The 19542-nt window shown below is 29.8% G+C and overlaps 1 protein-coding gene across 1 annotated transcript in view; it reads right to left on the minus strand.

Annotated features, from left to right (window-relative positions):
• The window catches only part of LOC123290780, a 48293-nt gene extending 29035 nt beyond the window's left edge, over nucleotides 1–19258 (minus strand). Inside the window, exons 1-4 of the mRNA XM_044871104.1 lie at nucleotides 19132–19258; nucleotides 3300–3379; nucleotides 3115–3237; nucleotides 1977–1987 (exon numbers count right to left, since the gene is read on the minus strand). Coding sequence (XP_044727039.1) covers nucleotides 1977–1987; nucleotides 3115–3237; nucleotides 3300–3379; nucleotides 19132–19258 — 341 coding nt within the window. The remainder of the gene's footprint in view (nucleotides 1–1976; nucleotides 1988–3114; nucleotides 3238–3299; nucleotides 3380–19131) is intronic.
• Between the last annotated feature and the right edge of the window lie 284 nt (nucleotides 19259–19542).

The raw sequence follows: 19542 nt of genomic DNA on the forward strand, positions 1-19542 counted from the left end.
ATAAGGGTAATTTATTTGGACTAGTTTTTAAATACAACGTTAATTCACCGTGCCCGCCTCTATTTGCCAAAACAAAATGTGCCCTTTTTGCTGCGTTTTTCACTTCCTTTTCGAGCATCTCGGGCCGTATAGCGATAAAAATTGAAATAAATCAATATGCGCTACAAATTGACGCAGAAATGCAGAGCACGGTGACGATAAGACACTTTTAGGTTCTGGAGAACGCTCTCTCCGACCGCTGCAATTAGTTCATTAGAACTCTTTGGTCGTGGATGAACTAGGAGTGAGTATAGTATATGATAAATATTTACAAAATAATTTATTAGGGGATAATAATAACTTTTGAGCAACATTTTCAAATGAAAGGCCATCCTTTCGGTTAAGCTGAATACGGTGAATATCGGTTCATTTTTCACATAAATACAGATATCTGAAATAAGGGCAATATATTAAAATAACTCTATTGTGTTGAAATTCTGTGCCCTTGAGTGTAGTATTTGATAAATACTTAAAAAAAGAAACATTCTTTTGAAAAAAACACAAAGATACTGAATTAGAAATATAGGTAAGCTTCAGTCGAAATCAATTTTGACTGAACGAAAAAAAGTAGTTTCTTTCAATTATATTAATAAAAAAATTTAAAAAAGTAAGAACTATGGTTAATTATTTCAGGCCATTGCCGGTCTAAATATCAGTCTATGAGAATCAAAGTTGGTAGGAATTTACTCATATTCACAGTTTACGAGTGGTTCGCCATGACGCAAGTATTTATACCAAATTTGCGGACAAAAGTATAATAAAATTTTTGTGATTTGTATTTGCTGTTAAAAAGGTAATTTTTTTCATTAAATTTATCAAAGTCAAAGCTTTTTGTGTATGTGCCCCTTTTTGCGCGGTAAGATTTTTTGTAACAGGGCAAAGTTTAAGTATTCTATAATATGTTTATGAAAAAAATATTGCGCAAGCTTGCGCTTTTTCTTTTAAGGCTAAGATAAGGATAGAGATTAAGATAGCTTAAGTCAAAAGTCAAAAAAAGTAGCAAGCAGTTTTACAGTGAAAATTTGTAACTCATAATTCCAAATCACCTTTTTTTTTAAATTTTTGTTTATTATTGCCTAATCAAAAATACTTTTCCATCTAAATAGCCTCTTGAATCAATTTTAAGGATAAAAATCTCTTCATTATATTTTGTCCGGAAATTTGGTACAAATACTTCACTGTGTGTCGTGTAATTCAAAGTGCCACAATTAGTTGCACGAAGACATATTTGTATTAGGTACCATATAACCAATACACATGTGGTATAAATTTTTAATTCAGTATTAAAAGAATATAGTTTAAAAACTAAAAAACACGCTTGTTGCTTGTTCTAAGTAAATATGTATAGTATGGTTACCGGTAGTATAATAAATGTATATAACTGATGATGTCCTATGCATGGGTATGATATTAGAGAGTTACATACAAACATACATACATAACGATTAAGCTTATATAAGCGTGTTAAAAAGAAGCTCTTTTCTACATTTTTTTGTACCCTAACACTCTCTTAGTTTAAATTTGTTTTAACTAAAACTCTTGGTCAAGATCACTTTTATCCAATATTGTTTTAACCAATATCAATATTGATTCATTTCTCTAGTCGGATACAATTCTGCTGGTTATGGGTTTTGACTATAACACATATACTATTTCACTAGGTGTAAGTAAAAACAATAGTAATATTGAGTGTTATAAGACAATCATTTGCTAATTGCATTCTACTTACACCGGTATAATAGTCTAAGATAACGACCTACCCTCAATTGAGTTTCCTAATGAATATTTTATAAAAGCTAATGTATAATTATATAAAATGGACTAGGGTTGCCGCCTTACATCCTGACAAGGCTATACGTAATGAGCTCATGTAACGGTTAGCCTATTATCGAGTTTTCATACATATTATACAGTTTGCATCACTTTAATCTATTCACGCTTCACGAATCTATTCACAATTCGTTTTATAGTTAACCAATAAAAAAATAACAACAAAAGTTGTCGAGTTTGATGGGGGACATAATGTTCTGATGTCAGATTGGACCTGATTCCCTGGGTTGCCTGATTTAATAGTCAATTTAGATCCTATAAGGTAAGGCAAAGAATTACACTTTAAACTAGAAGGTTGATCTTCATACTACAACTAACTTTGTTTATTTAAAACATTTACGAAAATCGTTAGCTTTCGAAGAAAGCGATGTAAATCATTCATTAGTCATTATTGCTTTTAATGATAACAGTAATGCTATTTCCATATGAAAATATTATGTTTGAGATATTTTTTGCATAAGTAGAGTAATTTTTGTGAATATACAGGGTAGACCATTGATTGTGTTTGAGGACACAATGTTCTGACATCAAATTGGACCTAGTTCTATGGATTTTCCTAACAGCCAATTTAGGTCTTAAACGGTAAGAGATACAATAACACTTTAAATTAGAAAGTTTATCCTCATAAAAAAACTAACAATTTTTGTTCAAAACATTTTTTCGAAAAATGTTAGCTTTCATCACAATTATTGCATTAAATCGAAAGAAAATACTCTTAAAGTTTATCGATAATTGAAGGCCAAATCATGGACACAGGTGAATGCCATCTATTGGCCGTGGTAACTTTTGACTAAAGCATTTTCCCGTAGTTAGCTTGTTTTCTTTCGATTAATTATGCAATAATGACATATTTTTAAGACGAATTTCCTCCGAAAGCTGACGATTTTCGAAAAAATGTTTAGATGAATAATGTTTTTTATGAGGATCAACTTTCAATTTATTCTCTCTCTTACCGTTTAGGATCTAAAGTGGTTACTAAAGCTACAACTTTTGTTTAAGTTATCTTTTGATTGGTTAGCTACAAAGCGAGATGTTTAAGTGTATAGATTAAAAAGACCATCCTTGTATCTTTTTCTTACATAAGATTAAGTATTTGGTGATAAAATTTTTTATGAGATATAATGAGCGTTTACAAAAAAAACTTTTGTAGTATGAGCTATTTTTGTTCGATATTGCATTAGGTCCCAATAAACATTCTCGTTTTTAAATTATTATAGACACTATAAAAATAAAAAAAATAATTACTAAAAAGAAACAGCCTTTAGAAACATCACAGCATGATTTGATTTCATTTAAATGATCTTCCAATAAATATGGATCATATGCATAACTTTCGGGCATTCCAAAATGTACGTCGACAAATTCAATCTACGAATTGTAAATAAATAAATTAATTAAATGTGATTTATGGGTAAATAATTAAAACAAACCTCAATTTGATGTTCATCGTATACAGCTTGTAAATCAGGACCAAGCATTTCAAGTATTTGCCGACGTTCTTCTATAAAATCTGTAATCAAAATAAAAAAAAATTACTAATATTTTACACAGATATTTTATTGTTTTCATTATTATTGGAAATTTATTAATAGGATTTAGCTGATCACTGGTCAAGAAGTGATCTAGAAAGGAATGAGTGGTGTATTCTGGAGGAGGCATTTACCCAACCAATGGAATTATTACTATTATAATTTACGACCAAATTTGTCACAATTGCACTGCAACAAACAAACACAATAACTATTTAAATGTAAAAGTTTGTCACTATTGCAAGTTTGTCACTATCAGATAAACAAGATACCAATCAAAACATACGCACAATCACAACACAAAATATTTACTAACTTCCCAGCAGGATATCCAAACTTTTAGTATACCGCAGTAGGGATAGTTAAGTCTTCCTAGGAAAAATTAAAACATATACATAAAATTCACAAAAAAATTGATTCTGTATATTCATACTATATATCAGTAAAAATAAATGAAAATAAACAATTGATTGACTTAGTTGTTGAAATACCCTGTATAGACAGACAATGTTGAATATCAGTGCTAGTAATATTTTTAATAAATTTGTAGTTTGAAAAACTAACACATTTATGACCTTTGTTGCTCATTTACGAACTCGACCTCACTTTTTACGTTCTGAACACACTATAAAAATTGCACCTTGATATCTCTTTTCGCTTTTGAAAATGAACTAATTAGGTGATTTTATTAACACTTATACCAAAATTTTGTTGGTTGCATACATATATTATAAATGCGAAAGTAAGCATGTTTGTTTGTTTGTTTGTTTGTTACGTTTTCACGCTTAAACTAGCGAATGGTTTTTAATGAAACTGTACAGTAAGATTATTATTCCGAGTGTTATAGAAAAGGCATAAGCGGGAGCAACCTTCATCAATCTTTACTTTTAAACCCAGTAAATTTATAAACACAAATAGGAATTAATTAAATCTTAAATTCCAAACATGAAATTTTTCTTGGAATATTTTAATTTTGAAACTTTTACGAGTAAATTTTTGATTTCAATTCAAAATTTTCTATGGAAAAAGAGACTAACGTGAGATAAAAGCTGTTGTGAAATTATTTGCAAACACTTTTTTAACGTTTTTGTCATATTAACGGTTATATACCTGTACTTTATACAATGCATGTACTTTATTTTATTTAGACAATATGAAATGTGTTATGGATATAGTCAGGTAAATAAATAGAAATCGAATGAACTAGAATGAACTTCATATTCCTTATGAAATCTAGAACAAAGTTGGAAATCGTTTGGCAGTGGCGAATTTGTATACCATGTATGTATGAAATATATCAAGGTATACTAAGTTTAGTTCCAAGTTTGTAACGCTTAAAAATATTGATACTACGAACAAAATTTTGGTATAGGTGTTCAGCAATCAAAAACGAAAAGAGAAATCAAGCTGAAATTATTAAAGCGTTGGTCGATTGGGTCTTAGGTCCGTAGGACCCATCTTGTAAACCGTTAGAGATAGAACAAAACTATAAATGTAAAAAATATTCCTTAAAAAAATAATCAACTTTTGTTTAAAACATTTTTTCGTAAACATGTTTACTCATGAGGGCGCAAATTAAGCGCAAATTGTATAGTATGTATTATATGGGAATGTCAGTTTTGTATGTGTGACATGTATGAATGTGTTATGTGATAAGAGTAATCTACACTGTCTATGCATGGTATTTCAACAATTAACTCAGTAAATTGTTTGTTTCACTTGTTTTTTACTGAGCCCAGGATCTCCTAAAAAATCTTGGATATGGCAAATGAGTGACAATGAATTTAAACACATATTGCATTTATAGTTTCATGGTATCTAAAAAAATTGATAGAAATCTGAAAAAAATTTCACGTTTTTTTTTTTCGATTTCGAGGCCCCAAACTTGAATTATTTATGATGCCAATATCATAAACAAGTCGGCAAAAAATCGAAAACTTTTCTAGCTGCTGATATTGACCGCAACTATTGTCCCTATGCGTGGCCACTTATATAAGTAGCTTAATTTTGTTTCATGCTAGTTTATTCAAAAAGTTTTTCATGCCTTGCCTAATGTAGAATTAGGGTGGTAAATATATTCCTCTTTCGTCTACTTTATGTACGTGAATTCCCTTTAGAATATTTTCATGCATAAATGAGTATTATATAAATATATAGGTATAAATGAAATCGATATATACTACCTACCTACCTACGTTTCTGTATTTACGTATTCAATAAATATATTTGTAAATATGTATTTTATATTCAGTATAAATATTTTCTTTTATTCACAACCATAGGTGTCACAGTATTATGTAAAGCTCAATAATAAATGAAAATATTTCGAAATTATTTAATCGAAATAGATAAATATTTCTAAAATTCTTTAAACTATTCGTAGTAAATCATACGATAAATAATTCACTTACATGCAGGGTCACTTACATGAAAAATTCCATGAACATTTTCTATTCTACTAGAGTGATACCCACCCGCTTCGCTGGATTTAAAAGCAAAGATTGATCAATATTGCTCTCGCTTATCCTCTTTCTATAACACTCGAAATAATGGTAAGGATTGTTTTACTCAGGTAAAATATATGTATGGTTTTCTATTTTTTTAAATGTATAATAGTCGTAATTATTCATTGAGTATTTCAGAAAAGATGGCGGTGAAATATTTTATATTGACTATTTTTACAGAAATCTATAATTTATGGTAATGTTAAATGACTACTTTTACAGAAATCTGTAATTTATGGTAATGGACAATAAAATCTATCTATATATATATAAAAAGAGAGTGTTTGTTTGTATGTCCCCGATTTTCCCTAAAACTAACCATTGACCTTCGGTAGGGGATTATGTCATTGGGTAGCCCTTAGGCTCCCATTGTGAATAAGGGAGTTTGGTGGGGGTGGAATTAAAAATGATCTAGGAATTCATAGAAAATAGATTAAAAAAATAGTTCTAATAGTACAATAGGCCCCACTGTCAATAGTACAATTTTCACTAGATGGCGCTACTGGCGCAAATGTCTTTCGATTTTTCTCGAAAATTCTGGAATGTTCCATGGATTTCTATCGAATTTTCTAGAATTTTCTCGAACATTCTGGAATGTTCTATGGATTTCTATCGAATTTTCTAGAACTTTCTCGAATATTCTCGAATGTTGTATGGATTTTTTATTGAATTTTATCAAACTTTCTCGAACAATCTGGAATGTTCCATGGGTTTCTGTCGAATTTTCTAGAATTTTCTCGAACATTCTGGAATGTTCTATGGATTTCTATCGAATTTTCTAGAATTTTCTCGAACATTCTGGAATGTTCTATGGATTTCTATCGAATTTTCTAGAACTTTCTCGAATATTCTGGAATGTTCCATGGGTTTCTATCGATCTTTCCCTTACTTTTCCGTACACACAGAGAGTGTAGACATAATATTGGGATCGGCCAAAAAAATCTTACCGTTCCGTACACACAGAGAGAATTAAAAGAATTAAAAAAAAAGTCTTTCATTTAACAATTTTGATATTTAAATGTGCAAAAACAACCCAGCGAAGCGGGTTTAATAGCTAGTTAATTTATATATTTTTTTTAAATTAATATATCTTTATAAATTATATCTCATGTGTTAATCTGACATATGAGCTATATTGCTGTACAGTTTCATTAAAAACCATTCGCTAGTTTTAGTGTGAAAGCGTAACAAACAAACAAACAAACAAACAAACATGCTTACTTTCGCATGTATAATTTATAGAAATAGAGATAGATAGAGATATACGAATTCTACAAGTGATGGGAAAAAGTCATATATCAGTATATAGTGAAATCTTTATTTCACTGTACAGTGTGTTCATTTCAAAAGTATTCACCTTTAATAGCTCTTGACTTGATGGGATTATCGTTTTGAGTGAAAACACGTCGATTTAGATATCGAAAGGAAAGTTCATAAATAGTACCTAGATAATTTTAGGTTTCATTACTTCACCTCTTGCAACCCCAACTGTGAAATTTCAAAGGGCACCTCCACCCTAGTTATACATAATTTGAAAGGGTATAAAATTCTCTATTCAACCACGATTAAAAGAATGAATTTGTACGATTGGTTCCTAAGATAGACTACACAGAAGATGAAATTCGTACGTTCCATCTTCTCTGTAATCTATCTTTGAAATTTTATTTGGCACCTCCTACCTGGTGATACCTAATTTGAATCATGATAAAAAAATTTGGAAAACGGTTGACCCTACAGGTCATCCCTGTAACTTCCCGCTAAGTATTGACTCATAACGTGTAAAAAATTTTATCTATTCTGATGTTATATCCACTCGCATTTTATTGTAATTAGATGTGATCTTAGACTAAAATCTGAAATTTTCAAATCGCGATAACTTTAGAATGAATAAACCGATAATAAACCGAAGAATCTTTAAGTTTCAATTGATAGAACAAAAAATTTTGAGGTTATTCCGAAAAAACGCTTTTTTGGGTTTTCTTTCGTCAACGATAACTCACGAACGAATCGACCGATTTTGACCGGACTGGTGGTGATCGACGTGGTTTTTTGACGTTGAGAGCTGATTAGTTTTTGGAATTTATCGATACAGCCGTTTAAAAGTTATTAAAAAAAAAAACCACTTAAAAAAAAATTTTTTTTTGCAGTTTTTTTGAAACTATCGGTCGAGGCTAGACCTTAAGGTGTTCCTAGGATTGGTATAACCCGCATATCCGGGAAAATTCGAGAAGGCCCACACCCTAGAGAAAACCATTTTTTTGGGGTTGTCTCCAAAATGGCTCTAACGATTTCGATTAAACTTGACACAAGGCTAGACCATAAGGTGTTCCTAGGATTGGTATAGGCTACATATCCAGGAAAACAGTTTGGGGCTTTAAATCGATTATTGTTGGAATGCTCATACATCCGTAATGCTTCCTTATATCTGGATTATCGACTTGCCTTAGAATGTATAACAATCATTTTCAATGAATGATATATAATTAAAAAAAATTATTCAAAAGATTTTTTCATTTCATTTTGTGTTACACATAAAGCAGTCAAATGGAACTTTTACATATTTGGCATTTATTATTTTTTGATTTTTTTGCTACAAAACTCTGACTAATATTTAATTATGTTAATATAAATATTAATAAAAAAATTTTGCCAGCCTACATATAGTTCTTTGTTTCTGTATATGAAGTCAATTTTAATATTTGAATACCCTAATAAAGGTATCCCAAAAGTGTGTAGGATGTTGGTATAAACATTATGGTATAAATATAATAATATGTAGTATACATGAAATATTATTTTTACTATTACTAGCAAAATATCCTTTACCTTACTTGACCTCACTTACAAACCACAATCCCTTACCAACTTTAAAAACAAAAATGGTCACTAAATATCTCCCAACCCACTTAGCCTGCCATCTTAACTACAGTATTACTTCCATTCCTTGAAAGTAGAAAAAAAATGGTTTATTGTAAGAAAATGTGAGATTTTAATGTTACATCTCCGACCGATGTTATCGTAGCGAAATAAAATACATACTAGTTTTTAAGTCTGATCATAAGTTAAAACAATTTGAGAATATGTGCGGGAAAATACACAAAACGATAGGCAGGCAGGCAGACAGTTCTTTAAAAGTAAAGATTAATAATATACACTCACCCTTGAGTGGAGTATTTATACCAAATTTCCGGCCAAAATATAATGAAGGGATTTTATGCTCAAAATTGATTCAAAAGACTATTGAGATACAAAAGTAACGTTTATTTGGCAATAATAAAAAAAATTTTTATTAGCCATATTCATCTTCAAACCGAGTTTCCTTTTCTTCTTCAATATTTTTAATTTTTTTGTTGTTTCTGAGTCACTTTTTTTCTTATCTACACTTGCTTTTGTTTCCACGTCAGGTAATTTTGGAATTATAAGTTACAAATTTTCACTGGAAAATTGCTTGCTTTTTTTTTGACTTTTGACTTAAGCTATCTTAATCTTTTTTCTTATCTTAGTCTTGAATGAACTGACGTCATAGTATGTGGCTTGTCAGACTTGTTCACATACTGTATGGTATTAATTACTTATATTTTGTATGGTATTACCATGGATATATACTATACTTGTTTATACTATTCATTCGTGGGTATTACACCTGTAATTAACAGTACATTGAACTATCACTAATTGACAGGTCACATATTAATACGTCATCAACATAGAGCGCCAAAAGGATTGTGTTTACACATTTCAAAATTATTCCCTATTTTAAATATTTTTTTACACTTAATTACAGCATTTTTAAACAGTATTTATATTTTTTACTTTTTACCAGGTTATAACGGTATTAACAATGAATTAAAAATATAAAAAAATACATGAATATTCCCTATTTTTCATTATTGTTTCGGTAGGTATAATGTAATATTTACGAGAAATTTACGGTAATTTCCAGGAATAATAATAACTTCTGAATATCTATCTACCAAAGATGTTGTTGATTCTATTCTATACGAACGTGATTTAGCTTATAGAACGTTATTAAAACACAATATTATTCTAGTCAGTTTGTCTTGTTGGTATGTGATAAATACCAAAACCAGAGAATTGTTGTGAGTGAGGGATTTGACTACTTAACAATATACAAATACATGTACCAATATATTGAAATCAACGTAAATGTTATGTTGCTACCATAATATAAAAGCAGCTTCATAAAATAAATTCTACTAAATGATTCTTTAAAAACTTCGTATCATAATTTTGTCGGATTACTTACATAAAAATCTCGTTATCAATTTTCAATAGAGTTATTATTGCGAAACGAGCTACAAGCAAGGTTTTCTAAAATAATTATACGTAGACTAATTTTTTTTATATATAGTTGCTATTAGTCTAGTTTACAGGTGCATTTTTGTTCATCTTTTTTCAGCAAGTTCGGAAAATAATGAACAAGGTAGGTATCATTCATGAAATTTATTTTATGAAAATAATAAAGTACCGCTTCCAAAAAACAATTGCAACAAACAATTTAGTGAAAAAACTAGGGTTAAGTTCTTTGCAAGTATCTCAAAAAGTAGTTGAGATTTTAGGAATCTAAAAAATATTCAAAAAGAGGAGAAAATTTCTTGAAGAAAAGTCCCGGAAACACACCTACAACTCCCGGAATAGTGGAATCAATATTTCTATTTTCAAGAAAATTTCAGACACCTATCAACAATTTTTTAGTGCTTAAGCATACTGCATTGACCCGTCCGCCATACCTATTGCTTATGTTACTATTCTCTGAATACAGTACACGGAATGACATTCAAATCGATACAGAATGGCGTTCGCACAGATATTTTCATAGTGATATCCACAAAAAATATTCAATTACCGTGTAGGACTTAATTTCAACATTGATCAGTAGTTCTGGACGTTGTTTTGATCTAAGGGATCGGATGGCACGTCTTTCCAAACTTTACCTGCGCAACAATTAGCCCACCAATAAGCTGTGATATTTTTATATTTATTTTTTTCGTAGATAGCAACAACTGTCAAGAGATGGTGATTTATGGTACTATCACCAAGGGTGATTTATGGTACTATCACCAAGGTAAAACTAATATTAGGTCTTCCTAATATTTCAACCTTTTTAATTTTGTTAAACGTAGGTCATAACCCTATGACTAATATACAAGGCGCCATTTATAAGAAACAAAACCATATCGCGACAAATTTATTTCCTACTAGCGACCCGCCCCGGCTTCGCCCGTATTGCGATACACGGGCGTATGTATTCAAGGTATTTAATTGGTTAAGGATTAATGCTGTATTGGTTAAAATCGCTTCGATAAATGACAAAAAAAAGTTATTGTGGGTTATCCATAAGAGATAGACATATACTATCACGGACTTTTCTGTAGACCTTTTCAATGTGTACAATACTTAGTACATTATTTTGATAAAACTCGTAGGGTTCAGCCTGCGTTTGCAATGTATGCGGAAAAAATGTAATTATTTACGACATCACATTAGAAACCTCAAAAATAGCAGTACTTCTCCACTATTTATTGGATGTTATTATACATATAAACCTTCCTCTTGAATCACTCTATCTATTAAAAAAAACCGCATCAAAATCCGTTGCGTAGTTTCAAAGATTTAAGCATACAAAGGGACTTAGGGACAGAGAAAGCGACTTTGTTTTATACTTTGTAGTGATTCTGCCTGATGGTATGGAAACTTTTTTTAAGATATCTCAGCGTGTAGAAAGTCATTCAATAATAAATTTAGCCTGCACACCAAAAAATTTTTGTCTAGTATTTGAGTAGGTTTAATCGATTATTTTAATATGCTTTCTATAACTCGACGCAAAAAGTGGGGTGTTATAAGATTGACCGCCATGTGTGCGTATCTGTGTCTTGTTTGAAAGGTAATTTTATCGAGTGTTCTTAGCTATGAAATAGCCACATTTTTCGGGGGGTTTTTAAATTTTGAAAATTTTACTTGTATTATTTTGTGTGACTAGCCATCACTATTCATGGGATCTTGATTACTCTGACTGTAAGTGAAAATGCTTTTTAATCGATAAGTAGGTGTTTTATTTACTACATTACTGCCACTGAACAAAATTAATAGTATAGTCTAAGCAAAGCTTAAAGGACTTGTGTAACGGAAACTTCGAACATGATTTTGACCCATTTCAAAACGTCGGATTAAGTCTAAATGTGGCATACTTATCAAGGACTGATGACAATACAATAATTTAATAAGTTTAATTGATCAGGATTTTCAGGAATAACGTTTTCCGTATCTACATTTATTTGCGCTCCCACCATATTTATATTGAATTTTTAATTAATAAATAGTAGCCTAAAAAAACTAAAAAAGCGCAAAATAAATAATAGTTTCAAAAACTTAAAAAACCCGCCTTTGTAACTAAATGGTAGAAAATAAATTCTTTAAATTCAAAAAAATCATTTTATCGTAAAAAAGCGGGGGTTGCTTTTCAAGATATTTTATAATGACTTAACTTTTACCAATATCTGCCCATAAAATATATACAATAATTAATTGAAATTAAGCACCCTACGCTTTTTACGATAAAATGATTTTTTTGAATTGAAAAAAATTATTTTCTATCTTTTAGTTCAGCTACTCACAAAAGCGTGTTTTTGGTTTTTTTTAAACTATTATTTATTTGTAACTAGAGTTTTTATAATATAGTGGGTTTTGAATGTTCCTGCGTTGATACATGGATTAACTTTTATGCATGTATTGGTAATAAAGTCTTATTCTACTTTGACAATGAAAACAATATTAACAAGTTATGGTAGACCGAAACGATTACCTACATAACAATCAATATTCAAACTTACAACATGAAATTTTACAATTGCCTCATCAATCCACATTCTATTTTGATATTATTTCAGGAAAATGACTTTGTATATTAACGTATTAGTTTCATCATCACAACACGGTTTTTGGTGCCGTAAGAAAGTTCGAGATAGGTTTTTTTTTTGCAATCGATTCAGGTAAAAAAGTATACAATTTGATAGCAATTTATAGAAGTATATTTGAAGACCTGAATATATATCTGAAGATGCCTCTGGTCATTTTTTTCAATTCAATATATAGATTTTGAAATACGATAAGTTTCCACAAAATTACGATTCTGCAAAATTTGGATGAAATGAAATTTTGCATTAATTTTGGCATCGAATGTGTTAGAGTAGAACAAATCTGTTCATATTTATGTTAGTGATGGAAGCTTATTACCCGTAAAAATAAATAAAGAACAAAATCCTCCAAGAGTTAGTTAGGTAAGATTCGGTAACTAACCTAACCTAACCTAGCCTAAGAGTTAGCTAAAAAGAAGTACAAATTTTTTTCACAATCACAAATATGTACTTTAATTTGAAGAAAAAACTTTCAGTATGAAATGAAAATTTTCAGAATTTTCATAGGTAATTTATTTTTATATATCAACGTCATATAATGTACATGTTTTTTACACTTTTTTATTTTTCATATTTTCCCATATATTTTCTATGTCAAATAAATTTTTTCTTCAAACATCAAATGATGTTCAAAAACAAAGCAAATGAATTTCATACAATATTTGAAATATTTATTATATGTAGGTAGTAAATACACAGGAAATAAACATTCTGCACTGTAATTTAAAGTAAACGATGTGTAATCAAAACCATTGAAGTGAAGATTTATTTTAAAAACTATTGTGAAACTCTGAGATTGCGTTACAAGGGTTCTTCGAGTGAGACACATATTCTTATTAAAAAAATCGTTCTACAAGGATCTCTGAACAATTTGAAGCCATTCAAGAAAAGCCGGTGATGTGGATATCTGTAAAAGCAGATAATACATTCAGAACGTCTTCGATTGCATTCTATTCATATCTGTATTGTAGAGCCACAAGTACTTTCGCCTCTCAACTTATCAGATTAGTACCTACCTTTGGATTTTTAAGGCGCTCGACATCTTTGTTTAATTTTTAGTTTCATCGACTTCGAAATTAAATGGTACTGTGACTCGGCACGTTTTATCATTCTGATACCTCAGCCCAATAAAATAGACATTCTTTTGTCATTTAAGAAAATAGATAAACCGAGTTTAGGGATTTTAACGTCTTTAGGATGTCAGTGAGATAGCAAAACCGTTTCACGTTACAAGTTTGACTACTACAGACTAGGCACAATTTATATTCTAAATAATAATATTACGTGAGTTTTTAAATTATCAATTATTGTCAGTCTTGGTTCTGCCCTTCGGTCTGATCAAGTAAGTCCCATTTTTATAATTTTAGTTTTCCGTACAACATTAGCTATAACTTTTTCTCCATCTTGCTTACGCGAAGATAAATAATGCAAGTATAACAAGTCAATGGCTATATTTGTGCTTTTATAATATTTGAGAATGAGGATTTCTTGATAATTTGATTTAAGTTTCTAAGAAATTGTATAAACATTACCGTTTTTGTCTTTTGTTTAGAATACAGAATAGACACTTCAAAAAATTTTTGTCCCCGTTTTTATTGTCTTAAAAGTTAGTTTAAGTCTAAAAAATGTCTGCTAAGCTATCGAAACCGTATTTTAACCGTTCATTTAATTAAAAATTTAATGTTAAAGTTCAAGTTTTTGCAAGGTAGTGTAAATATCGGTTTTGAATGGTTTTGAATCCAGGCAGTTTATATACATAGAGAACGCGATGGAACGCTGCTAGCCTGTAAGTGGATGCGAAATGATGAATGAGAGAGAAGACTGCCAGTGAGTTCCCCTGTGTCCCTGTCATAGTCATATGTCATAATAATATGATGCATAGAGATTTTATGTCTGCTATTATATTTGTTTTGTACAAAGAGATTATATACAGTTTTGTATTATTTTTTCTGAAAAATGAAAAAGTGTTTAATATGCAGATTTGCATATTCTCCAATATATGGGCGCAGTTTATACTAAGTACACAATAAACTAAGTACACAATTTGTTTTCAGAAACATTGTAATTGAAATATTGGTAAATGATAGCCCACTTAAATTTAAATATAATTAAACTCAATAAAACTTTTAGTTAATGTTATTAAAAATTAAACAGTTTATATTGTGTTTGTTATATAAATAAAGTTTCTTTTGCGTTTCTACTTTGTTAATAACTTTTAATGTATTAAATAATATTCCATAAATCGTTTTCTAACTTTTTACGAAGGACACACTTAGGCTATAGAGCCCATTGTGATACCATATATGTGTTTTACCACCTTTCCGCTGATAATTTCATTTATCAGCTCCTCAATTTCAGGGGCTGAGTACACCTCCTTCCTGCATATACCATGCACCACGCCAGCCCATCACAACTATTAATTAAATTACTTTTGATGAGACGGGAATCTAACCCGCTACCCTAAGCATACCGCGGACGGAATTGGTTACGCCTTAACCAACTGAGCTAATAGGGCGACGAGTTAACCAGTTACTACTAGCTATTTAAAAAAATGAGTGAATTTTTATAAGGGCTTTTTTCACCTCTGGTATCTTTCCTGTTAATTTTATTAAAAGAATTTTTTGTATACATTTAATAATAAAACTTTGTTTTGTGTATTTTTCGTTCGTGTGAATATATTATACCAAAGTTGTATTATAACCACTATGGAGATACTGTTAACATTGAAAAAATTAGGATTGAACGCCTCACAACCTCTATATACAAATATAATTCAAGCTCAAACTTATTTCGAGTGGAAATCAAAAGAAAAAAAAACAATCTATCAATAAACAAAAATTTCATCGGTGATTCAAACCAATAGAACGCATGAAACAAAACTAAAGTTTTATATACTGTAAGAAATTTGACCGAGGAATCGACTCACAGTGCAGTATTTATACCAAATTTCCTGACGAAAGTAAGAAAACTCAAGCAGATCATGATGTAAAACTCTTTTGTTTTGTATTGAAAGTTGTTTTTTGGCGTAGTTAAATAACCACACAATCGCAAATAGGTCACTTGAGTTACCTTAACCTTACCCTCACCTGTTTTATAAGCCGTAATCTACCTGCTTTTATGGGTACATATTATTATCGAGTATGGTATCAAAATAAACGCGATTCAAATTGAATTACAAAAATAAATTATATACGTTTAAATTTAATTAGGAATAAAAAATTGGTTAAAAAACTTTTGGTATAGTATAATAAGAGGGCTTTTTAGTACCGGTTCATTAAAAATTCAAAAATAAAATAAATAATTAAAAAAAGAAAAAGCCCGACTGTGTTAAATAAAATCTGAAAAGAAAAAAACAAGTCCAGTAGTTTACATAGCGACTTTAACAGTCGGGGCCCATTAATATCTAGACCGGCTAAAATCTTCCCAAAATTATTTAAGCGTACTAAGGACTTAAAAAATAAATTTGAGTTAGTAAATAAGCAATATAGGTCAATTAGGTCTTGGGTCCGTAGGATCCATCTTGTAAACCGTTACAGATAGAACAAAAGTTTAAATTATAAAAAAAACCTCAAAACTTTTGTTTGAAATATTGTTCGAAACTTCATTGCTTACGCATGAGAGAGCAAATAAGGTAATTATATACAATACATTCAATATAATGTTCTCGCTTAATTTACGATTTTCTCATGAAATTTGAGGTTATGTTGAATGAAAAGTCTTTTACAAAACTTGTTCAATTTTTTATTATTTACAGCTCTTTTGCAGAACATTTTTTGCTTGGAGGTCATTTTCCACTCTAAATCGCAAAAAAAAACAACGATTCAGCCCAGAAAATCAACCTCCATTTCACCATTTCCAAGGGTCTCGAGTATAATTGTCTTTGCTGTCTTACTCACACCCCAAACTACCACTTTTACTTAGTCCCTGCAAGATTTGCCAACAACTTTTGTTTTTGCAATCGATAGTTTCCGAGTTACAGGGATTTAAACCTTTAAATTGTTAATAACTTTTGTTTGTACGACTTTACAAAAAATCTAAGTACATATTCGTAATCAGTGACCTAAAAACCTTCTTCCACCGTCTACCTACTCATCTCGGTTTTACTTTCTACGAACTCATACGAATTTTTTTACTCATTTCTGAATTTTACATGCGAGAATTAATCCCGTATACTTGGAAATACTTGAATCTAGTTCATATAGATATATGGACCTGTGACCAAAATATCTCAAAAACTGTTCACTACACACCTTAGGTGCATCGACACTTTTTATCAACATAGTAATATATCTGCCTCCTACTGACACTCCTACTAATAATATCTGCTTCCCACCAAATTTTCAGCCAATTCAGCTGAAAACCATTTTCCGTAAGAATTCTGAAATCTGCTGTTGGTTTTATAAATCAAAAGCCAGAACTTGGCATGAGTAGTGGTGTTTTTTTACTTCGCCAATATACACCAATTTGAGTGGGATAACTAAAAGTTGATTGCTCTGTCCCAGTGAGTCCATACGTTAATGTTTGTACACAGAGGTAGGAAAAGAAGATATATGTTTTTTTTTTAATAAAATTATTTTTTTCTCGTTATTTGGGTAAATACTTTTTTTTTATACAAATTTATTTATAAAATGTTTTTATATAAATAACAAAGTTTTATGAATTATGATTGGTAACATTTAGTCCAGCTTTGTGGAAGGAGTCGCGTTTAATTCTTTTTTCCACTCTAGCAATATTATTAATAAATTAATGTATATAATAAATAAAACAAAACAATTTTGTTTAGAAATCCATTGCATATAGAATATTTCTCATGTTGATAGAATAGATCAACAGATTTGATTTTTATTAAAATGATTACAAACGCAAGTTCTTATTGGTATTAATACATCTCTCGGTACTCCAGTAAACGATGATTAACCCTCTAAATTCTTTCCTATAGCTCCAATGGACTTGAAAATTTGACGATAGGTGGATAAGACCAAGAAACGAAAGTTTTATGATGCCGAGTAGTGATTTTGTCCACGAAGTGGTAGCCACCCCTTCTAGGGGTAGAAAAATATATGTTAAAATATTATACATTCAAGCATATTTCGAAAAGTCATTTCTTTCCAAGTTATTCGGAATTGATTTTCGGAGCATATAACGTCAAATAACTGAGAAGCTTTATGTTTTTTGAAAAATTTATATTATATACTTTTTAAAGCATTGTAAAAGTCCTTGAAAATAAAAAAAGTTTCAACTTATTTGCACGAAAACTAACTTCGTGCAAAGTTAAAGTTATAATTAAAAGAACGTACCTTTTTTTATGTTTTATTCAACACAAAAATTGATGAATTTACCAAGGGAACTAAAATTAATGCTTATCTCTTTAAAATTTACTCTATTTAGGTACTGACAACATCCTCGAAAACTTCTAGCAGTTTCGGATATATATTTTTTAAATATTGCAAAAATAATTTTCGAAAAAAGCAAAAAAATGGTCTTTATCGTTACTATTACTCGAAAAATAATAATACGACAAAAAACTTTAGGGTGCAAAAATTTTGTTCTTCTCCTGCTGAATATTTTATCTTCAAATTTTATTTTTTTTTTGTAACTATCTTTCTTTTGTAAAGAAATTATTTTTTGAGAAATTTAGCGATCAAGACATATTTTTTGCTTTATTCTTTATATTGCATTTAAATTGTAATATTTCAAAAAATATATATCTGAAATTGCTTGAACTTTTTGAGCATTTTGCCGGTATCTAAATAAAGTAAATGAGAAAGCGACAAGTATTAATTTGGGTTCCCGTAAAAAAAGGTATCAAAAAAGATGCGAGCAACATTAAAATAAAAAAAATTCATTATCAAAAAAACTCTAACTTTGCACGAAGTTAATTTTCGTGCAAATGACTTGAAACTTGTTTCATTTTCAAGGACTTTTATAGTACTTTAAAATTATATGATATATTTTTATCAAAAAACATCAAATTTTTCAGTTCTTTGTTAATTACTCCGAAATTCAATCGTCAATAATTCGGAGAGCATTGACTATTCGAAATATGCTTAACTAACACTTTTTGCTTAGATTTAATCCTTCTACCGATTCCTGTTATCATTTTCAACATATATTTTACCACCCCCTGGAAAAAAGCACCACAAAAAACCATATATAACTTTTGATCTAGAGGGTAAACTTTGCTCGATCTCAAATTTTCATCAAAATCGGTGCTATAGGTGAAAATTTAGTGATTTCGTCTAGTTTTCTCCTCGTTTACTGGATTATATGATAATGAAATTAAAATAAACATACCTGATCTTGAACTGGCAATAAATATCTTGACCAAACGTGCTGATGGCCATTTTTCTATTTTATTTCCCTCCAACACGTTCAATATAATATCATCATTAGTTTTCGTTGGTATTATTGTCGCAGCCATTTTTTTTTTATTATTTAAAGTATTAAATTTGTATACCAAACAAAAATTAAATTAAAAACAAAAATGTATAAACAAAAAATAATAAAACTTGTTTATATAAAACTTTTTGTTAATATCATTTTTATGAAGGTGTTATTTAAGTATGCAAAAAAAAAAAAAGAAAGTGAATATGAGTTTTTTCTTTACACGAAATCCCTTTTTTTATGTGTGAATATTTTTGTGGTTAAATAAAAATAAAATTGAAAAAATAATATCTATCCATGGTTTTTGTTCGAGTTTACTTA

Source organism: Chrysoperla carnea, chromosome 1 (genome assembly GCF_905475395.1).
Source record: "Chrysoperla carnea chromosome 1, inChrCarn1.1, whole genome shotgun sequence".
Taxonomy (NCBI): Eukaryota; Metazoa; Arthropoda; class Insecta; order Neuroptera; family Chrysopidae; genus Chrysoperla; species Chrysoperla carnea.